This window comes from Emydura macquarii, unplaced genomic scaffold (genome assembly GCF_026122565.2).
Source record: "Emydura macquarii macquarii isolate MOO-44397 ecotype Brisbane River unplaced genomic scaffold, CSIRO-AGI_Emac_v2 contig_1390, whole genome shotgun sequence".
NCBI lineage: Eukaryota > Metazoa > Chordata > Testudines > Chelidae > Emydura > Emydura macquarii.
This window is the reverse complement of record NW_027131527.1, coordinates 6891903-6916147: the sequence shown is the minus strand read 5'-3', so window position 1 is coordinate 6916147 and position 24245 is coordinate 6891903. Positions and strand designations below refer to the sequence as shown.

The 24245-nt window shown below is 39.3% G+C and overlaps 1 protein-coding gene and 1 long non-coding RNA gene across 8 annotated transcripts in view; one reads left to right on the top strand and one right to left on the bottom strand.

Moving 5' to 3' along the window:
• The window catches only part of ANK3 (ankyrin 3), a 399852-nt gene extending 378126 nt beyond the window's left edge, over positions 1-21726 (top strand). For all 7 annotated transcript variants that reach the window (XM_067552555.1, XM_067552551.1, XM_067552556.1 and 4 more), the window contains 5 exons: positions 3262-3360; positions 12505-12588; positions 12711-12770; positions 16028-16113; positions 19363-21726. In XM_067552555.1, the coding sequence (XP_067408656.1) occupies positions 3262-3360; positions 12505-12588; positions 12711-12770; positions 16028-16096 (312 nt within the window). In that variant the 3' untranslated portion in view covers positions 16097-16113; positions 19363-21726. The remainder of the gene's footprint in view (positions 1-3261; positions 3361-12504; positions 12589-12710; positions 12771-16027; positions 16114-19362) is intronic.
• The window catches only part of LOC137156026 (uncharacterized), a 49199-nt gene continuing 26192 nt past the window's right edge, over positions 1239-24245 (bottom strand). Inside the window, exons 4-5 of the long non-coding RNA XR_010920641.1 lie at positions 23105-23224; positions 1239-1542 (exon numbers count right to left, since the gene is read on the bottom strand). This is a non-coding gene — a long non-coding RNA (uncharacterized lncRNA). The remainder of the gene's footprint in view (positions 1543-23104; positions 23225-24245) is intronic.

Sequence of the window (24245 nt, the reverse complement as noted above, 5' to 3'; positions counted from 1 at the left end):
TTCCAGCCAGTTGTCTGCCCAATATGGAATTTTAATGCAACTCTCAACAGCTGATTTCCTTCCTGCAGCCTAATTAAGTTTGCTCAAATAATTGTTTACAGCACGAGAATTCTGTTCTAGGCAGCCTGACAGCTGGAAGGCTGCCATTGGATAAACAATAAGGCCACCAAGGAGCTAATGAACTATAAAATAGGCTAAAAAAATCTCAGGGGAGGTGTGTTGGAGTTCCTTGTATCTCCCTTTGTCTTTTCTACAGAGACTCTATTTTACTGAGGGCAATAAATTAGTAATTATAACTATTAAGTTACCCATTTAATATAATATATTGAAATTTGTTTGTAACGTGACTTTTTTTTATTTGTAGTATATGTGCTAAATTTTTTCATGACGTGATACAGTAAATTAGTTTAAATTTAGTTCGTTTTAAAGTGTTCCCTAATTGTTTCACCATTGTCCCTTTACACCCTGTAACAAAATCATTCTTAGCATTTACATACTGTACTGTTGTATTTCATTCTTATTTCCTAGTATGTGACATGCCTAAAGCCATGAAGTTCCTTACGTGTATTAACTAATTAATTTTCTCAACAACCCTGGAAAGTAAAGGCCTGAGCTAGTTGAATCAATGGAGAGATTCCTACTTACTTCAATGGACTTTGCATCAGACCTTCTGAGTGTGGTGTTGTCCTCATTTAAAAAATGGGATACTGAGACAGGCAGCATATGTGACTTAACTAAGGCCACAGATTGAATCAGTGGCATAACAGACACCAGAATTCAGGAGTCTTGACTCCCAGATTCATGCTTAGAGCACTAGGGTCAAATGCCTCTCCTTATTTTTTAAAATTTTACAACAAAAATAGTGTAAAACACCTTAATTCTACTTGCGTCTCCACCAGATGGTTACCCAAGTGTCAGAAAACAGGCAGTTGGCCACCTTTTCATTCTCAGACTCTTCTTACTTTTGAAGATTACATCCTGGAATGTGGGAAAAATAAATGTGTGCATATTTTTAAGACTGCTTTTAGCACTTCTCTGGTAGCATCCAGTAGAGAGGGTGATAGTTCTCTCTCTCTTCCTGCCCCAAATAACAAGTCACCTTATTGACACAGCCTTTGAATAAGCTGGATACCTCAAAGCTACATGATTTGAGTCTCTCTCAAAGCCTGTAAGACTAACTGTTTTGCTAGAGTGACTGTACCATTATGCAAAACAACGAGAGTCTTGTGGCACCTTAAAGACTAACAAAATTTATTTGGGCATAAGCTTTCGTGGGCAGAAACCCACTTCGTCAGATGTATGACGAAGACTAACACGGCTACTCCTCTGGAACTCATCAACATGCAATGTACTATTATGGTACATCAGTGAAGACATGGGTTCTTCTGGTTTATCTTCTAATTTCTTTGATCTGAATGATTTGTAATCAGTAGTTAGTTTCTTGAGCAATCTGGTTCCAGGTGAGCTATTGCATATACTCACTTGAAAAGACAAGGAGAATTTAAACTCTAATATTTCTTGGAGGTATTCTTCAGGAGTGATCTATAAAGAAAAAGGAAATTATAGTTTGAGTGGGAAAACAGATGGACTTCAGGAAAAAATTAATGTACAATTTTAGACAATTATTGCACAAAACAAGGTATTTGTCATTGAGGATGGAAAGGTACATTAAGAAGGAGCCAGGAAGTTGGCAATGGGATATGGTCTTTCACCATTAAGACACTGTTTCAAATTTTGGCCCAGAGTATTCCTGGATGTAAATCATACCATTACCTTTGGGTGGCTGTTTGCTTGCCTGTGTGAAATGAGTTGGTGGCCTCAGTCCAGTTCCTAGTGAACAGGTTCCACATCACAGAAACCATCACTACAGTTTCATTAACTCTTTATAGTAAAGATTGTCAGAGGACCCTCCAGAACGTGGTTTTCAGACATACTGGCGTGGTGGGGGAATTCTCTTCTATCGCTGCCCAAGCTGTACCATGTTCTGAGAATAGATGCTGTGGCTGCACCTTTCACAAGCAATCAGGTTCACATGAATTTTATCTTACATAAAAAGGCACAGAACGGTTAAACATTATTCCTGTTGGAGTGCTGTAATAGCATCATGGCTGCTCCAAATGCAGTAGTGGCAAAATTCCATCATAACTGAAAGAAGACACTGTAACTCCTTAATTAATGACACTCTTTCTCCAACATCTTTGTGGATTTGGGGTATCCATTTTTGCTTCCTATCATTTTTATTCTCATAATTAAATTAATTTTATTTATTTGGGTAGCACTAGTGTGTGGTTGGGACATTACGGACAGGTTTGTATTGTCTTGAGAGCTTCACCTGTCTGTATTCCTTTCCCTTAAATATTCCTTTTCTCTCTCTCTGGCTTGCTTTCTTTGCTTTATAGATCATTTCTGAGAAATGCTCTTTGTTTGACATGTTGGGCTAGCTAGATTGACAAAAAGGAAGAGAATTTTAATATCTTTAGTTATCAGAATCTTAATACATAATGTTGTTACTTTTCTCTCTTGACTTTAGACTTGTATTGAATAATTGTAGAGATAATTACCATATTTCTAGATTAATAAAAATCTGGCTGATATATGGCCAAGTTTTCAGACTGGTCTTTACCCCTGCCATTGTGCCTGTATCACATACACTCATTTTACTGGCACAGCCATCTGTATGCACACTAAAAAATCTGTTATGGCTTGTGCAAGTGCACACTGAAGTGTATGCAGCTTCAAAGAACAGGCACATGTGCGCATGCTGATTTTTGTGTACACAAATGAACGTTGGGGTTTGAATACTAACCTTACTGTACCAAGACAATGGCACAATTTGATCTTACTAAATTACTTTTATTAGGTTTTTTTTTATAAATACAGACTCTTTGTAATTAGCCCTGGAATTATTTGATGCAATTTGAAATCTGATGAATTTTAGGTGGGAAAACCATTTGCAGAATAAAATTCTGTAAATGAAAAATGTCTATTTATTATCTCTATGGATCTTGACTCGTGTTTACTGTTTAATCATTCAGGAGGTAACTCATTTGTTACACTCATGGATCAGTACAGTCTCGTCTCTTTCTCTCGTGCCCTGTCCTCCTTTCCCTGCAGACACCTTTCCTTGCAGACATCATATATATAGTATATACAGGATGAATTAACTTCTATGATTACCTTTTCTTTCTCCTGGGTGTTCCTGCTCAGAATGTTTTGTCTTTTAAATCTGCTGTTAAAATATACTAAAACTGCCTTTGTCAGGAATTTAGTGACAGTGACAATGAGATTCAGAGTGAGTCGAGCTCAGATGAGGAACAGAGAATCACTACAAGAGTTTATCGCCGGCGTGTGATTCTGAAGGTATCCTGTGATTTTAGTTCTAGATGTACCAGTGGCATGGATTTGGTCTTGAACTGCTTTGCTAATGTTGTCAGTGTTGGTCATATTAGACTCCCTCTTGTAATGTGCTTTCCATTACTGGTATGTATTTACAGCTAAAATGTTAGGTAGTCTTTCCTTGCTTAATCTCCAGGCTTATGGTTGTCTTCTGGGGGGAAACAGCCACACTGCATTGCATTTTTGTCTCTCTTAATGCCATTGTGTTCTGCATGGCATCATTAACACAGTCACTATATATAAAGAGATATAATGCTATATGGACATAGCTAGATATAATGAAACTCTTCAAGGTTGATAACCACTTTCCAAGCATGTCTGGTATGGAACAGAATGTACCTGCATGTGATATATAAAGTATTTTGGTTTATCTTTCTTTCAATTGCCTAAATCACAAGTAGAACATATTCAGTAGGACTTAGAAACATAAGACCCATTGACTTTCAATAAGACTTGTGCTCCTAAATTCCTTACATGCATTTGAATATCTTCCTCTAAAGATGTTTGAGCCTGATCCAAAGCCTATTGAAGTCAGTGAGAATCTTTCCATTATCTTCAGTGGGTTTTGGATTAACCCTTGTCTGATATTTTTACAACGTGTTGATGGAATGCATTCACAGATACCATAATAATAATAATTTAATTAATTATTTATTTATTAATGTGACATCATATAAATAAATACATTTGTCCTATATGTTTTCTTACACACTCAAATAGTTTGCAGTTACTTATCCTAGAGCAGTGGTTTTCAACCTGTGATCCGTGTACCCTTGGGGGTCCACAGACTGTCTAAGATTTCCAAAAGGCTCCGCATCTCTCTCTGAAACTTTTTAGGGGTCCACAAATGAAAAAAAAGTTGAAAATCACTGCCCTAGGGCATATACATAGTCAAAAGTTATGTCTACACTGTAGCTAGGGCTGTGATTCCCATGCTGGCATACCAATACAGATATGTACTCAGCACGGCTAAACCATGCCTCTGATGCTGCTAGTGCGGCTACACTGCTATTTATACTTGCGCTAGCTTGATGAGAGCTGGCACTGGTATGTGTACGCAAGTAGGGGAATCACACCCCTAGCTTGTAATGTAGACATAACCAAATAATTTTGTATCTAAAGCATGAATTTTAATACTCAGCTACTTATAGGGTTTTCTTATAAGTTTCTATTGAAAAATAGTGATGAGGACAGAAACAGAGAGCTGCTGCCATGCTTATATAGCCCTTATTCTATAGTGATGGAACTTTCCTGTGATACAATGTTTATTTCAGTAGCATAAATTCCAGTATTCAAGGCACTTCAAATATGCCTTTTAGATTATTAATATTTGTATGTGTATGGAAAAAGGGAATGCATGTGTCTTCATAATTCTGGTCAGTTCTGCCTGCTCTGTATGATATGCAAACAAACTGCTTTCCGTGGGTATCAGTCTTTTCAAGATGCATGCCCTTGAGGAAAGTTCAGAATGGCATTTTTAATAACATACATTATATACCTCTTTAAATTATCTGTCATGTTCCCATCTTTAAAATCCAAGAGAGGCTTGCACAGGTTCTGGCTGGATAGAACCCAGTGGGAGTGTCATCTTTATGGCAGAAGTCTGTTGCCTTCTTTCAAAATCTCTAAATTGTTCAGTACATCTTGGCGGTACAGCAGTAATGGTAATCTGAAGTATAAGACACAGCCAAAGAGGAGTAAAAAGGTGTCCCTGATTTCACATTCATTTGTTGTAGGGAAGTGTAAGCTGCATTGCACAAAGATTCTCCCATGGACAGATCCTGGTCTCTAACAGCTCTTTTACACTGCTGCAGTAGCTGGAAAGAATATATCACAGGAAAGAATCCCTCCCTTCCTTTTTGTTCGGTTTAATACTTTTCACTGGCTAGTTGTTTAGAGGCCATAGCTAGAAATAGAAGACTGGGACAATATTTAAATGCCAAAAATTCAAGCTCTAGAATTGAACTGTCCCCCAGAGGCCAATGTTCTCTTTTTTCCAGACAAAGTCATGCTGCCTCAGAGTGGCCCATTGTGCCTGCCATTACTTGCCTGACTCATTGTACTATTTAGCCTATATTATTGTTTGAAGAGAGCACTGCATTGTCTTCGAATAAGGATACCCTGATGTTCTTGTTCACTTTTTATTCCGTAGAAGTCATTAAAAGTTTTGCCTGAGTCAGAACTAGGTAAGGATTTCAGGATTTGGCTCTTAGTGTTGGGTCCATATTTTGATTCAGTCCTATTTGCCCATGTAAATAATAGCAAATGAAAGCAGGTGCTTGACTGCTCCACTATGGAATAGCTGCTGTGCAGAAACCAGAAACATTTTTACTTTAGTTCAGATTGATTACTGTCTCATCACTGCATTAAAAGCAATAGAGGTTCCTGTGTGGCCCACAGGGATGAAATTTGGTCACCCCTGGACTAAGGATAGATTGAATCTTGTGGAAAAAGAATTCACTGGATGATTCCACAGGTAATGTTAGGACTAAATTATTTATTGACTTTCTTTGTCTTTTCTTTATTTCTGTCTTTTGTTCCTTTATATGTTGTTGTTATCACTATTACTTTTTATTTGCCAAGTACGGTCACTGTGCTCTGCTCTGTTCAAAACATGGAGAAAGTCATTTCCCTGTCCCAAGGATAGTATGATTGAAGGGCACAATCTTACGAAGTGCTGAGTATTCTCAAACTCAACTCCCATTGGTATGTAGCACTTTACAGGATTGGGCCATAAATTTAGACAAAATGTGCATTACATCCATCTCCCCATATCACCAGATCATGGTCTAATCTCAAAAAGTAGAATTTTTTTCCCTGTCCCTTTCCGTGTTTGTCATTTGGTGGTTAGGCCTCGCAAAAGGTGTGTGTGTTTAAGGAGATGCAGGAGTATGAGCAGTTAGCACAAAAGAAGAAAACAGGAGCTCCAGAGATAAGATGCACATTTTCGGCCTGAGCCAAACCCCAATGAATTCAATAATTACAGTAATTGGTAACTGTCATTTTTATGCTTTTGAACAGTTTGTTAAACATTTCAGGGGTATAATTCTTGACAGACAAAATTATTTAATCAGTTTCATGCAGAAAGTTGTGTGAAAGAGCTTCATTTCACTTCACAACCATTTTGTAATGGGGAAAAAACCAATTTCTGTACCAGATGTTCAAATTTTACATCATTTTATTCAGGTTTTATTCCCTTTACTGTTTGACTCTGTTGTGGATGTTCTGTGTTTTCTTCCAAAAATATTCAGAAACCAGGGCTTTTTTTCTTCCATCCTTTTTGATAATGAAGTGAGAAAAAGAGTGGTTGGTTCTAAGCGTGTTTGTCTCAGTCTTCAATAATGTAGCAGAGCAGAAGGAACTGAGCAGCAGTTTATTACAAAGCTAAAGGCAACAACTCTTGTGATCTTACTACTGAGGGGAGACTTATTTATGGAAAGTGAAAATATAACCAACCTACAGTGAAAAGAATTACGGATGAATTTCACCCCAGTACACAAGGCCTTGTGCTCCACGTCAACCAGGCATCAAGGACTTATATTGCACATTCAGCCGTGAGTAGGCCCTTTCTACTGGAGTGACTTTCACCCAATGTGAGGAAGACAGTAATTATGTGCTGTAAATGCTCCCACCCCAATCTCATCCATGATGTGACGATGTCAGTGTTTTGTAAACTATTGAACTTGCTGACTTATTTTAACAAGTCAGAACATAAAGTAAAAGCATAACAATTAAGGCAAACTGCTTATTATCATTATAACCACATTGTATGTACATAGAGCTTTTTCTGCATCACCAAGTTCTCAATATCAAATCACTTTCTGCTGCCAGAGGCATTTCTTTTTTTCGGCTCTGCACTCTGGTTTTGCCAGGTTTCTTCCTATGACTTTAGCAGTACATCTGTGAGCAGGTATAAGAGTTAGCACAGCCGACAGACTCTCAATCTGATTAAAAAGGCCTCCCCAAGTAGGCAGAACGCACCAATGAAAATGACCTTAATGAGATATTTGTTTCTTGCAATACAGCCACATAGACTTGAGACCACAAAATACAGCTGCTGCATATGAACTACAAGAAGTGAATCTTGAGACTCGGGGGATTAGGCGTTGATGATGGGTTTGGGTAGCGGAAGAACAGGGCTCAGAGCATCTTAGAGCTGCTGCCCTAAGGAGTCATCTGCCCCAGCCTTTTGCAAAATGTAATATTTGAAGGGTCTTTTTACTTGACCTATTTCTTTCTGCTTTCATCCTCTGTTTTACTCTTGTGGGTCACAGAGATTCAGCTACACCTCCTTCCCTGCCATTAAAAATAACAGAGAAAATAGGAACAAAATGGACCATTATCCTTCTAACAACAAAAGAAAACCAGAGCTTTCCAGAACCAAGCGTAAACGTGGGCACATTACTGCAGCATTGGCTGTATAACCCCGTTTAGCTGGAGTCCCTGAGTGCACACACAATGTGTAAATAAAAGTTCAGAAAATCAATAGGGCTTGTTGGAAGATTTAAAAAAAAAAAAAAAAAGCTCCTCACTGGGTCTTCTACCCTGGAGAGAGGCAAAGAGGATGCCAGCTGGTTTGGAGGGACTGCACTCCAGCTAGCATGGTAACAAAGATCTGGTTTGCAAAGCCAGTCAGCATTCCCTTCATTGTACTCTGGGGTTGGGGCATGTGGGCTGCACCTTTGTTCAGTACAATCCCTAGGATATAACTGAGCTTCTATTAACCATGAATGTACTATATTAAGTTTTGCTTGCTGCCTTTTGTAACAGTGATTTAAACTGGTCCTGGGTAAAATGAAGCTTATGCAAACATGTTGCAGCAGGAGGAATCTACTCTTCACTTCTGCCGTGAATGCACCAGTTCTGTATTTTCAAGGCAAAAAGCAGTGGTTGTGGTGGCATCATCTAATGTGCAGTTCTAACCCAAAGCTGCTTTGTGCTTATGACAACAGCAAATAAAACTGCCAGAGGTCAAGTTTTTCTAGTAAATGTCCTTTTTAATAACTACACAGGGTTAGAAATATCAGCGCAGTCGCATCTGTCTCTCTATGTACTGTGACCCCCACTGTAATTTGTTTTAACTGCCCACAAGCAAGTAAAATCTGTGAGCTAGATTTCATTAATACTGACTTGCTCAGTATTCACTGCATGTATCATTAAACTATGCTTAAGGGAGAATGTAAGTAATTAAAAGCCCAAGATATCTTTGAAGCTGAATCATCCTTTAGCAAACGTCTTCCAGTTTACTGATATGTATGTTTCAAAGTTGGTCACAGTAGTGCTCACTAATTTATGTAGTAAAATTCAAACAAACATACAGACAAAATCCCCACCTGTTCATGCAGTAAGAAAGGAAACACGTATAAAAGCAAACTGAGAGCAGCTGGGCATGCACATGGCATCATGTGTTGGTTACCTTTCCTATGAGCCACACTTTTTTATGGTGGTGGTCATGATGGTGTTATTCGTTATTTGTGTTCCCGTACTGCCTAGAGGCCCCCGTTGAGATCAGGACCCCATTGAACTCAGCACTGTAAACACACACAGTAAGGAGACAGCCCCCAGCAGCAAAGTGCTTACTGTCTAAACAGAGAGACAAGGTGGGTGAGGTAATATCTTTTATTGGGCCAAGTTGTGTTAGTGAGAGAGACAAGCTTTCTTCTTCAGGTGAGAACTCTGTGTTAGCTCAACAGCTTGTCTCTCTCACCAACAGAAGTTGGTCCAATAAAAGGTATGACCTCATCCTCTGTGTCGCTAATATCCTGGGACCGACACAGCTACAACAACACTGCATACAGTCTAAATAAAGCAGACAAAGGATGGGGGAAGGGGAGGAAACAGAGGGTCAGAGAAGTGATGTGACTTGCCCAAGGTCATATAGCAAGTGACTACTATAGTCAGGAATACATCTTAGTTCTTCTAAGTCTCTACTTCCCTGTCACTGTACCATATTGCTTATTGTTATGGATTTTAATTACTTTACTTTGGAGTGCAGGACACGTTTTTAAAAACAAAACATATTGCTCTAAATGACAGTTGCAGAGGTGCCCAGTATATTAGATCATACCACCAGTTGCCAACCAGCTTCAGCTCTGATTCAAATATTGAAACTTAAGGGTAATGTTGTCCGTATATTTCACATGGTGGCTGGGAAACAAGTTTCAGTTCACAAAGTGTTTGCAAAACCTTTGCCACCTCCCAGCCCCCTGACCATCGACACAGCTGGTGGCAGTTCCTTGCTATGTTCAGATCCTGCTTAAAAAGTCACTTCTGCCATCTTGCCCATGAGAAGGGCAGGGGAAGAAAGATAACCAAAGCAAATGAAAGAACCAGCAAAGTGGGTACTTGCCCTGTGGGCCCATTTTGTCATTTCTCACGCTCAATGTGCAGCTTGTAATGTGTGTTTAAACCAGATTTTTGATTACTTCTTTCTCATTACATCCTCACCATTGAGACTGGATTACTGTAGAGTGCTCTGCATGGAGCTACACCAGCGGACCATGTGGAAACTTCTGCTAGTGCAGAATGTGGCTACTTCGTTTACTTAGCCAAGCTTCATGTAGGGAGTATATTATACCTAGGTTCTGAAACCTGCACTAATTTCCAGTTCATGTCCACATGCAATTCAAGTTGTTGGTTTGGCCCGGTAAAGCCCTAAGTGGTTTGAGTCCTGCCCACCTTAGAGATGGCCTTTTATTTTATGTGAAGATGCTGTAGCAGTTGAGATCAGCTGAGATGCTAGAGTTAAGAGCCCATCAGTTTTAATCAGTGAGAAAGGGCTACCAGTGGTTCTCAAACTTTTAGTATTGGTGACCTTTTCACATGGCAAGCCTCTGAGTGTGACTTCCTAGCCCCCATGGGCACCCCCTTTGCCCCAAGTCCCCCAGGTCTCCCCCGAGCTCTCCTCTCCCCCTTCACACCTGGCCCTCGTGGGTTCCCCCTTCGCCCATAACCCCTGCACTCCCCTCCTGCGCCTACCTGGGGAAACTGACCTGCATGCATGGACTGGCTGGTATTGCTGCTCGCTCCAGTGCTGCTTCTCCTGTGAGGGGGATGGGAGCAAGGAACAATGTCAGGGCTCCTTGCATCCAGATCACTTTCCCCACCTGAGCTGTGTAAGGGGAGGGCAGAGAGCAGCAGCTCCTGATGCTCACCTTACAGCACAGCCCAGGTGGGGAAAGTGACCTGGATGCAAGGAGCCCTGGCATTGCTCCTTCCCCCTCTCCCCCACAGGACCCTAGGGGGGCATGGAAGAATGCTGGGGTATGGGTGAGCAGTATCTGTGTATCACCGCTCACCTCCCTCCCCTCCATATTCCTCTGCCCAGAGGAAGCAGGGAGGCTCATGGCCCCACGCCTGCACATTGACCCCCAGTTTGAGAACCAATGGGCTAGTGTGACAAGGCGAGTAGCCTTTGCTTTGGAAGACACTTTTGCCCCTTGGGCTGACAGAGCCACGTTTGCTGGCCTTCAGAGCGTTATTCAAGGCTTATGTTTTTCCCCTAGCCTTCTGAGGAGTATGTGTGAGAGGAAGGAAAAGGTTATTAGTCCCATGGGGCTGCCTTATGGGAGAATGATGATACTAATTTTAGTGCAATCTCTATTTTCAGGCAGGGGTTGTTTATTTTTAGTAATTGTTCATCCTGAACTAGGAGTTAGGAGTGGCTGCATGTTATAAATGTAAATAAATAGATACACTGTGCAAATGAGTACTGGTTTTCATACTCAGTTACCAATTTTGCACAAGTAAAATGCTTATTTATACACACTTGTGGTATTTCAGGAACATGAAGTGCGGGTACTTAGGCACTTTTGAAAATTTTATCCTGAAAGGCCAAATTTTCTATGTGGATGAAATGTAATAGTGGAAAGTGCAAGGTCATGCACTTAAGGACTAATAACAAGAACTTTTGCTATAAGCTGGGGACTTATCAGTTGGAAGTGACAGAAGAAGAGGAGGACCAGGACATATTGTTTGATCACAGGATGATTATGAGCCGCCAATGTGACGTGGTCGTGAAGAAAGCTAATGCAGTCCTAGGATGCATCAGACGAGGTATTTCCAGTAGAGACAGGGAAGTGTTAGTACCATTATACAAGGCTTTGGTCAGACCTCATCAGGAATACTGTGTGCAGTTCGGGTGCCCCATGTTTAAGAAAGATGAATTCAAACTGGAACAGGTGCAGAGAAGGGCTACTAGGATGATCTGCAGAATGGAAAACCTGCCTTATGAGAGGAGACTCAAAGAGCTTGGCTTGTTTAGCCTAACCAAAAGAAGGCTGAGGAGAGATATGATTGCTCTCTATAAATACATCAAAAGGATAAATACCAGGGAGGGAGAGAAGGACTTTTAACAGGACTAAGGCATCCATAGACTCATAGACTTCAAGGTCAGAAGGGACCATTATGATCATCCAGTATGACCTCCTGCACAAGACAGGCCACAGAACCTCACCCACCCACTCCTGTAATAGACCCCTAACCTATGACTGAATTATTGAAGTCCTCAAAATCTTGGTTTAAAGTCTTCAAGATACAGATAATCCACCAGCAAGTGACCCGGGCCCCATGCTGCAGACGAAGGCGAAAAATCCTCAGGGTCTCTGCCAATTTGTCCTGGGGGAAAATTCCTTCCTGACCCCAAATATGGTGATCAGTTAAACCCTGAGCATGTGGCAAGACTCACCAGCTAGACATCGGGAAAGAATTCTCAGTAGTAACTCAGAACCCACCCCAACTAGTATCCGATTACAGGCCATTGGGCATATTTACTGCTTATAGCCAAAGATCCTGCTTCCACTAAACATGAATTAGACAACAGCATTCTAACATTACAGAAAAAGGAGTTTGATGCATGATTAGTGCTTAAAAGAAACATGACAAACTCAGTAAATGGCTTAAGGACACCTTTTGTGTATTAAAATACAGCTATTAGCACATTTATACAGAAAGCCTTTCACATTATCCATGTGAGATAAATCCATTTGAACATGTTGTTACTTAAAATCCAACGTAGCATGTGTTTGTTGCTTGGAGTGGTGTGGAAATAAATGTGTGGGCATTGCAAAAATATAGGTTCTATTGCTAATCTTATAACACATTCTTTAGGGTGAGGAAGCAAAAAACATTCCTGGTGAATCAGTAACAGAAGAACAGTTTACCGATGAAGAAGGAAACATCATCACAAGAAAAGTAATCATGAATTGCAGTTTCACTGTTCTGAGTTTTTGTATTTTAGTAACTACTTTTACCATACTTTCTCCTTTTAGAATCAGGAAAGAAAACCGATACTTTTCATGTGTTGCTTCCTACAGGTCACCCGGAAAGTAGTAAGACGTGTTGTTATCCCACATGAGAGAAAAGTTGGTGAAATGGTAATGGAGGTGGGGCTACCGGGAAATAACAGTAGAGTAAGGTTGTGCTGACTATCTAGAAAGTGCTACTAAATGGCTGAAGGTTTGCAATTTAACATCAAGCCTTGGCAAAGTGAAGTGTTTGCATTGTTGATAGGCTGTGCAGCTGGATGAAGAAAGGGCAAGGTTTTACCATTGTAATATTTACTGATAGGGTTCATTTTCAGAAAGGTCTGTTTTCATTCTGCTAGCAGCAAAAATCCTTTTCACACAAAAAGTATCCGGGTTTATTTGTATAAAACAGTCCGTGGTTTTAAATGTAGGACTGGGCCTGACCTCTCTTCCAAAAATAATTAGTTTCATATGTGTATTTTGATTGTCTTCTAGCATGTTTACTCTGGATCTGATTATGTTTTGTATCATTTCTTCACAAACACAAAAAAGATCAATCTGCAGTGAACAGGGAGTGCTGATCCTGCAACACCTTACTCACCTGACTAATCCTTCCATGCACAACTCATGTGACTAAGTGGTTTCAGGATTCAGCCTGACTTGAACATGTTTGGATTTTGGCAGTGTGGAGATGAGAACATCAGGCCAAATCCCAAAGTCCTTACTCAGGGCCAGCTTGTGCCCAGCCTCTCTGTAGAACAGAAGGATTATAGGGGTGCAGGTAACTTCTGTCTGCCCCTGCAGTCCCATGCAGGAGCCAATTCCAACTGCACTTCTTGTGCTCTCTGGAGCACAAGAACTGCTCTCTCTGTGTATCTTGTGGAATGCAAATCATCCCAAAGTGGCTAGAAGAAATGCGGAGGAGGCAAAGCTGTTCTCCCCATCTCCTGGTCATTAGAGCTAGATGGATGCACTGAAGGCAGAATATTGCATTTCTGAAAAGAAATAGCACAGGACAGTGTGGCTGTCTTTAATGCAGTCCTAATGTAGGACTGTTACTTAAAGATGCTACTGAGTCCTCTACTTGAACTGAGTCTTTACTCAGAAAAAATTCATTGAAGTTAATGAAGTTTTTGTCTGAGTAAAAACAATCAGAATTTAGGATTTGGCTCAGAAGGCATAAGAATCATGCTATTGTCTTTCTTTTGGTGGTAAAAAACACGCAAATGAAAATAGTACAGAGTTGAGACATATAAATACCCATGCCCTCCTTCCCAGATAAAACTCTTCAGTCTTTTAGTCTTATCAGTAAGACTTTACTGTTTGGCAAGGAAAAAATGGATTTGGAAGTACTGTGAACTAAAAATGGGTTGCTTAGAAATCACAAATATTTATAATTGTATAGCTGTGAATTCCACTGATGCCCTACATAACAAACACCTTACTCCAGTGTGAATTAGGCCATTGTTATCCGGGTATTTATTTTTAGATGAATATTGGGTTATTTTTAATTAATGTAGAACAGTTTTAGCTCTAGGTCTTGTTAGGGCTTTGATTTCATTATCAGTTAACAAGATGTCAGATAACTTGGCTCAGGCGATGTCTAGACTGACAGTGGCAAATTTGCCACCATCAGATCAATTTATCCGGATCAATTGAGCGGAAGTGGAGACCCGCTCAATCAACCCGGAAATCGACGCTGTTAATCCACCTCTGCCATGTGGAGTAACGCTGCATCGACGGGAGTGCATTTCCGTCGGCGAGTGAACTGAAGACACCGCAGTAAGTAGGAATTAGGAAGTCGACAAATTCGGCAGGAAGTGTAGACATAGTCTCAGTCAGTTTATTAAACCTAGATATATCGACACAAACAGAGAGGTTCATACTTTACGAACTTGGGGAAACAGGCTTGCAGTGGTCACCGCTTCGGTTTTTTATCTGTGTCTGTCCCAAAGTATGAACTTAATTTGACATATTTATAGTCCCCTTGTTTACTGCAAGTAGAAGATTCACACCTTTACTCCTCTTTTCTTGTCTAGTTTCATACCTTTTTTTCAGGACACAAAGACATCAGTCTCAATCCTCCCTATCATATTGTACCCAACGCACAATAATATTCTGGGTGTCTGGGTGACCATAGAGTCATGAACCTTTTTTCCTAATGGTACCCAACACAGAATTCATATATAGCATTCCTTAACAGAACATACATCATATTTCTGACAGATTCTGCCCATACAAAGAACAAAGTTGGAACAGGGTAAATATTGGTAGATTTCCACAGTAAAGCTTAGCATAGGGGCAAAGAATCCTCTTCCTGGTTCTACACTTTAGTTTAAATACAAAGCATTCTGGAAATATATGTGGCATTGGCTAAAAGTCTTCTGTTTTAAAAGGCAAGACTCTGTCACGGATTCAGTGATTTTAAGAGATGTCCGTGAATGCTTCCGCCCCAGGCGGCAGGGCTAGGGTGACCAGATAGCAAGTGTGGAAAATTGGGACACTTTTTTTTTCCGGGGGAAGAGGAAAGGAAGGAAGGGGTATAGTTGCGTATATAATACAAAGCCCCTCATATTGGGAATGGTCCCAATAATATCAGGACATCTGGTCACCCTAGGCGGGGCTCAGGCTTCAGCTTCAGCCCTGCATGTGAGGGCTCAGGCTGGAGTCCGAGTTTAATAGGCAATTTAAAAGCTTCTGTACCGATGTAGTGAAAACTGCATTGCTGTGTGTACATTTCCGTGATGTATTGTTTATTGCCCACATCCTGTCTGTGGCTTTTAATCAGAAGACCCATGCCAAAATCATAGCCTTATCTATGACACATGCACTGCTTGTCAGTTTCCTTGGCTTTATTTCTGCTGCTCTGCTTTGGTGGAGTTTTTTGTTGGCTATTTTTCTTCCTTTTTTCCCCACTACTAACCTACTTACTTGAAAGCGCAGTTGTTATGAGATATCATAATAACTATGGTCTGTGTTTTCAAAAGCGGCCACTAATTTTGGGTGCCTAGCTAGGATGCCTCTGGGTCTGATTTTTCCAGAGATGCTGAGCACCCACAGATCTAACTGAAGTTAATGGGGAGCTCAGCCATAGGTATTTTAAGGTTGATACCAACAACTAAGGCATCCAAAATTAGTGTCTACTTTTGAAAATTTAAACCTGTGTTTTCTACTTTTAGATGATACTTCAAGCCTTTTTTTTTTTTTTGGCAGCTCAGCAGTGTGGTTAACTCTGTGAATTGTGTATAGCTTTGAAATGAAGTGTTGATGTGATTTAACTGCTTTTTACTTATCTTATTATAGCTACATGGAACCTGTTTGGAAGCAGTTCTATAATTCCTAACATTTTCTGCATAAGTGTTAATATGTGAACCTTTTCTTTAAAGCAGGGAGAAGGTTATAAGCTTAAGACAAAGAGAGAAGTCAGACATGTGGAGAAGAAGAGTTATTCATAACAGCAAAACACTGAACGGTCAGTTTGATAAATATCATTCGATTGTTTATGCCTAAAGCAAATACAGTACTAGTGCACCAGTTAGCACATTGTACAAACAATTAATTCTTCTCCTATCCCTTCTACCCCAATTAACTCTACCTCTACCTCCTGTCTGTTTTAAGATGGGAAGTCCAATATCAGGCCCCCATACTGCAAATAGCAAAAAATGTGTGGTGTTTTTCAAAACCATTTGTAGGAGTAGAGTTTCAGGAAACACACAGTTCGCAATCAACAACATTTCTGTTAATGAAATCAAATTTAAACGTAAGAAGTAAATGGCTTGCATACAAGTAAATGGAAACAGTATATCTTGAATGAAGCACTTCTTTCACAACCAGACACGTGATCTGAGCGGTGTTATAAAAGCCAATGTCCTTGTAAAATTCAGTAAAAAGTCTAAATATATATCAACAAATAATCCTTACCAAATGTTTCCTATTAATTGTATTGATCTGACCTTTACAATTATAACAAAACAGCAGCTGACGATTTGTGGAATCTGCTGAAATAAAACCTATGCCAAATTTAGATTGCCATTATTGCAATTCTTCTTTATTACTTTGCTCATTATGAAGCCAGCAGGTTTATTTTGTCCAGAAATGTAGCATGCAGATAAATGCAGAAAAGGACATTATGTGCTTTGTTTTGCATCAAATGCCTGATGTTAGTCAGAGCCTTATTCAATCGTGCCTTCCATTTTATGCATATACAGTCCTAAGGTGTTTTTAGCCCTGAATTTTCCTTAGCTTTGTTTAGGGTATTTTTAATCCTTGAGCCTAGGTCCCACAAGCAGTCTCTTTCCCTACACAGCCTGTTATGGGATTGACTGTAGGGATACAGAATAGAATCAATAGCATCTGTAAAACTAATCACCGTGTCATTCTGAAGATAAGTTAGAAGAGGAGTGAAATCATCTCCAGATGGCCAGTGGTTCCCTGCAATGATTATAATGTACCCAACCTGAGGCTCACTATTTGGGGCTTCATCCTGTGCGATCTGGCTTAAGGTTGAGAGAGGCATGTGCTGAATTTTTAAGAATGCGAATAGTTCCATTGATTTTAACAGGACTATACACATACTTAAAGTTCATCATGTACTTAAGTGCTTGATCAGGACCAGAGCACTCAGGACTTTATAGGATCGAGCCCCTGAAGAACAAGCATCTCAAACCTAACTCTTCACTTTCTCTTGGCAACCTAATAAACAGCTGTCAGTCCCCCTGGCCTGCCTACTGCCGTTTCTGAATTGACATGTTCATTTGGAAACATCCGAAGTGTAGTAACAGAACTAATATCACTTCCCAGCATGTCTGCAGAATATAGTCATGCAATATTTAGGTAGAATGACAATGAATGTTCTTAATGAAACCTTTTCTCACTTGTGGAGTTTTGGCTAACTTACCACTCTGTAGAAAGCAAGCCAAAGAGAAGAACTTGATTATAGGAAAATGTGCCTCAGCTAAAAGGTCTGCTCCTGTATATCTATCTAGAATCTAAGATTTTTCTATATTTGTCATCCCTGTAGTATTTAAGCACTCAACAGGCAGAATAGGTCTGCATGGCAATTTTCCTTATGCACCTAAAAACCATGCCGTTGCCCCTGCTGAAACAAGTGGGAGTATTACCCTATAAAGCAACTTTTGCCTAATCCATCAAATATAGTCATTCTGACCTTCTTAGTGAGCTCTGCAGAAAACAAATCCACTCACATTTGCTGTGAACTCTTATAGCTTTCCCACATGATTTCCATTCCTAGCTAGAATCTGGCCACAAATTCAGAAAGAAATGAAAATGGTTTTCTGCAGAGAGGTGAATTATGGATGTGATCTTGTGCTGTGTGTTGATGTTTCATAATGAAAAGCTTGCAACTAGAAGTGCACAGATTAAGCAGAATAAGAGGTAAAGACTATTGAAAATTCAAACATTTAAGTATTTTATTATGAACTCAAAAATAGGCTCATTTTCACAGATGGTATGTTACCAGGGAAATTGGGTCTGGTTTTGAGCAAAAACAGATGAAGGAAGAGGCTGCTTTTGAGCAAAGATGGATTTCACATTGAAAATATGTTAAAATGTGTATTATTTGCAAGTTTTTGATGCAAAAATGGCTTTTTCAACATTGAAAATAAAGCAAAATTTGAATTGTGCATAGACATTAAATGCTGAAAATTTTCATGTGAAATTCTGTGAAATTAAAATTGTGACTTTCATTCAAAAGTGTTTGCACCAACAATCTGTAGACCTTGGGCTTTAAGAGCCAGGGATAGATTTATGTAAACAACATGCATGGGTAAGGACACATTGTTTTACCATAAAAGGACAAAGAGAGTGCTCTCCTTTGGAATGTGAATGGACCTGTGACCCAATTTAATAAACAGGCATGTACATGTTAATCTCTGAATCGCACAGGCAGTGTTTAAATAGAGCTTAGAAAGACAAACAAGCTACATTAAGATGCTAGGAAGAATGGTTTCAGTTCATAATGTGTTAGCATGTTTTTATTGCAGTGTTCTGTCATTAATATGGGATTACAGCACTGTCATCAACTGTGACACACTTCCATTGCTGTTGTATGACAGAGGTAGCAAACTTCTTGGGTAGATGATAGTGGCTATCACTATATGCAGGACTGTATGACCATTTTCAAACAGGCGAGAGAGCATGAGTTATATTTCTTTCATATTCATACTATTCTTATCCACCAAATTAAGCCACGTGGCGATAGGTCCATTGAATTTCTAGCCTAATCACACTTGTATTGTTTGTAGCCTCATAAAGTCTGATTCTGCCTACCTTGTTCTCCTAGTCAGTGGGAGTTCTGAATGTGGAAGGAGTGCAGGATCTGGGCCATAATGTGGTGACTGGCGCACACAAAAAATCGATGATATTGAAGTTGCACTGTTGTTCTGGAAATGTTGCTATCTCTGTTAGTGTATATTTCTCAGACATTTTTGAAAAGCTTCTCTTTTGTAATTAAATGTAATGTGTTCCAAACATTTTTGTAAGCCAGTTCATCAGGAGTGTAGAATACCACAGGAGAACAAACTTCTACCTTCATACTGGGAAACCAACTAACTTCATTAAGTATCTAGAAACTGCGTGAATTAACTTTTTATTACAGCATACCATAAGACTCATTTGACTTTTTTTGTATTGCAAGAGAAATGTATGAAAATGATTCTGAAGAAGTATTCTGAAATCATTTTGTGCTATCTTCTTTTCATAGGATTGTGCGCTTTTACTGCCAGTATTCTAGACAGACATTCATGGAAGAAAAATCAACAGGAATTAAACATTCACTGATACAAGTGTGCGTGTGTTTGCTGCTTCCACACATTAACCGCATGGTTTTTATGCAAAGAAAAATAAAAATAAAATAAAAATTTAATTTAGCATGAGCCAATTTACAGAGCATGGAAATTCACTTTCATTCACAGGATTGGAGAGTGTGCAATTAACAATGCAGTGTATATACAAGATTGCCATGCAGTTAACAGCTTTATTTCAAGCAATTTGATGTCATCACAAAAGAAATAAATTCCTGTGGTCAGAGGGGATATAAGAAGATGAAATGCTTAAACCATGGAAAGACACTAAAATTACTAAATCCACAACAGTTCGCCTTATTTTTCTCGGACCCAAACTGTCAGGGTATAAAACACTATTTGTTTCTTTTTTAAACATCAATAGTTTTTGCTGTAAATAAATAACACTGTATAAATTCTAATGGAAAATAGAATAAATGTTGATAAGGCACTGCCTCTTAGATCACAAACAGAATATTGCAAATGCATCAAACAAAATGGGTGTCTCAAATAGCTACACCTGCAGGGATATTCTGGGTGTATCTTCACAGATTCTTGTATATTAGCAATTATAATGTTTGTATATGCAAAAATGCTAGCTTGATTTTAAAAAAATCTTTAAAATCTGCTGCAAATTTAAATGATTCCCAAAATGGGGAATTCTGTAGTTCTGTGAAAACTTTTCTTCAGAGTACTAATATTTTGATGCATGTGTTTCACCTTATTTTGATTAAATCTTTTCCAGTTTTGCAAACACTATACTGCAACATGAAAAACAGGATTTTATCTGTAAACACAAAGCCCTTCATCTAATATTTGTTGCTGTGGCCAATTTTTCAATGAAATGACCTAAAACATACCATATACAGTAGTTGCATTATGGGGAGGGGGGTGCTATCTGTTCTCGCTTTATACTGGGGGTAATGCTTGCAGCTTTAGAATTGGGTTGGTGCTCTTGTAAGCACAGGTTTGGGATATTTTAAAATGAACTGAAGAGAAATTATTAGCTAATAGACTGGCAGCACGCTGTAAAATTATTACTGTATTGTGTACTGGCTATAAGATGTAGAATCTTTCAGTAAGCCAATCATCTGTAATCATTCTAGCAGTGTAATATTAGGTTGTTAAGGCTGCTGTGTTTTAAAGGGCATTTTTATTTGGGTTTTGGTGAAATACTTTAATTTGTTGATTATATTCATATGAAAACAACATTCATTGATAATAGCTCTAATTACGTATGTATGAAAATGACATACACTGAATGATCTAGCTGATTATTTAAGCATAAAATAAATTGTGTTAAAACTCTTCAATAATGTGTATTTTGCAGTATTATTATACCTTCTAAAATCATGTCTTCAGAATGCCAACCATTAAGTATCCCAGCCCTTTTAACTTCTGTCCCACTCATTTTGTATGATACCATCCCCTCACCTTCCTAGTGAGACCTACCATCACTTGGCATGCATTGCCAATGTATCATGCATCACTTCCTCACTGAAAGTAGGCAAAACCCTGCTACCCACACCTGTTGGATTATTCCATTTATGAAACACATATAGGACTGAGGAAAAGACTGTGTTAAAACACGTTACTTGACCAATGTCACAAGTTAAAGACAGTCTCCTCATACATAACTCTGGTACCCGCTGTTACTCTATTTCACATAGTCAAGACCTAATAAAAATACTACTTAAACTAGTTTCATTCCCAACACATCCATAGTAACAACGAGCCCCTGTAGACCATGCCCATACGCCCTGTACATAATATATCATGGATCACTGTATATAATAGTGCCAGTGTGATGTTTTGTAAATCACCATGACTCTACAATCACTGCCCTGCACTGGGTCCGTCCTTTTAGGCAGTGTGTTACATGCCATCAATCAATCGACTCTATTGTTTGTGACATACTTAATAATTTTTTACATTAAATAACTGACCTATTTACAATGTTCACATATTCAGTTTTACCTGGCTTAGCAGTATTATGAAAATGAGATATTTGTCCCTACCTGGCATTAATCGTATTTCATGCATTACAACATTTTCATCATCCATCCAAATTCTGGACCAGATCTGGACTTGCAGTAAATCGGGATAGTTCCACTGATTTCACTGGAGTTCTGCCAATTCACACTAGCTAAAGATCTGTTCTTATGTGTTTATAATATGTTAATCTTAGCACATCAACTTATATTTGTCAATATTTTAAGGTTATGGTTGGAAATTTTTGAAGCTGTATCAATAAATTAAATGTTCTTTATACTACTTAGAAGACATTCTGTGTGGCAGTACATATGTTACCCAAATCACGACACTGGTGCAATATTCAAATGCTTCCACTCATCACCTCGAGAAACTGAAGGACAACTATCACTTCCATCATTTACTCTGTTGAAGCACAAGTACTTATTGAGGTCCACAGTCCTGTGTGATTCTGTGATATTCCAATATCATCATCTTCACCAGTCTGTAGCAATCTACCCACTAGAGCAATGATTCTCAGACTTTTTCATAATGTAGGCCATACCTTAGACTATATCTGCCTTGTAGAAAGGTTGTCTTGTAGACATTCCCTTTCTGAATCATACAGACCACTTTCTCTCCCATCCATGATCGTATGACATCCTTGAAGCAACTACAATCATTTTTTACATGGAAAAATAATAAGTATTGCATGCATTCTAGCTATCTTGTAATGAAATTTACAAGATGGAAACCAAGAAGAGAGCCAGCACCACAGGACAGCAATGCTAATCACCAACAATCATGAGTCTGAGAACCACTGTACTATAATTTTGAGTTTCTCTTTCTCTCTGTAATGATAGTTAAGAGAACTAATGGCAATCAGGATTTGGTTTCATTCATGTCTTCTCTGCATGGTCCCCTTTCAGAGTTCCTGTTTGATAGAAGGGCCTGTAGTTATATTTGGTGGACAGAAATTCTGTTTCCTGAGACAGAAAATTATAGCAAAAGTATATATGTGAACCTACCTAGGCCTCAGACCAATAACACAGAAGATGGAAGCAACAGCAAGTTAAAAAGAAGCCAGATATACAAGATCGTTAGGACTGGAGCAGTTTACCAGTGCCCGGAGCCCTGTTTCTCTGTTACCCATCTTGTGCAATCATTTACATTAGAGTACAGCGAATGGAAAATGCTGCCATTCTGATTTCTACACAAGGTACAAAACTGGAAAATCAGATCTCCCCATGTTGGGACAGCAACTGGGTGAAACCGTCACAGGTTCAGTATGGTTTCTGGGCTGTATATATAGAACGGAAAGATGATGTGTGTGCCCGCATGCATGCGCAGACATACCCATGCAATGAGAAGAGTTTAGAAGCGAACCTACCAACTCTGAGGTGTTCCCACCATCTGTTGGCTCACATGCCTTTCAATCCTAGTTCCATTCTCTAATCTGGGTCTCTACTATGAGAGAATAGTTTGACCTGATCTGCCACTTTACCAGCTAAGTAACTCAATGAAATATACTGCTCAACTCTAGTATAATACAGTACACCCAATCAGGAAGTTATCCACAGTTCTACACAAAAACAACTCTATATATTGTTTGATCTTTACACTCCAGTTTCAGAGATAATGTAAACAGTAAACTTGAGTTTATCAGCATAGATAAATCTGTGTATAACTTACATACTGAGGGGGGGCTGAATGGTGGAGCTGTGGCAAGAAAAGCAATAAATTGGAGCTTTGTTGATTTAGCTTGATCTGCCTGGACCATCTTTCATCTTCTTTGAGGGTGTTGGGCCAACTCTGTTGAGGAGGAGGCACAAGAATCAGACTCAAATAGCAAAGGAGCTGTGGACATTTGGGATAAATTTTGAATTAGTATCTAGTCATCTCAATGCTTATATGAACCTAGTGAAGTTTACTGATCTCTAAAGAAAAGCAATGGGGGAACCGTTAACACAACTATTCTGAAACCTCAAAAACAAATGAAATGTATGTAGGTAAAAGGTCAGGGAGTTCTTGTTTTAATCAAACAGGCTTGTCCTTCTTCAGATAAAGCATGATGTAAGGCAGCAGCTGGGCAGAAAAAAGATCATTCTGGTTTGCAAAGAATTTTGATATTTCAAAATTTGGTTTCGATCCAGTTTGGAACGAACACCAAACATTTTCAATTCTTTGTGGAAAGGGAATGGAGTCCCTGCTTCAGAGTAGTGCAACTGGAAGCCCAAGATTCCCATCTTCAGGACAGTCCACCAGGGCTTCAGCAATGCAGAGAAGTTGGCAGGAAACCAGACAAGTTTCGGTCAGAACCCTGCCTAGGTTCTGTCAGAACTTCGCTGAAATTGAACCATCTCCACAAAAATGTTTCATCAGAATTTTTCTGACCAATTTGAGATGGAACAAAGGAAGCATGGCTCTGGCTGCTGGTCCCCTGACTACATAGATTCAATGCCCAAAACTGCCTTGTAAGGTTCTGCAGCAACTTCTGGGCTGTAACTGCAGCTTTGCTGATGCTCTGTGATGTCAGGAATGGTCTAGTTAATACTTAGTCCTGCCTTAAGTGCTCTAGACCAGACTAGATGACCTACTGAGGTCCCTTCCAGTCCTCCTATGAGTCTATGCCCCCAGGGTTTGGAAGGATTCCTTTCCCTTCCCTACCTCATGGACAGCTATCATGTGCAAAGGCCATTGTTTCAACAGTGCCTGAGGGTCCAAGATTTAGCCCTGAAAGTTGTTTCAAAACAATTCATTTGCTCCCTTAATTTACATAGGAGATTGAATAGATTATTTCTTTTCGTCCAAGAGACAGAACTGTGATATAGTA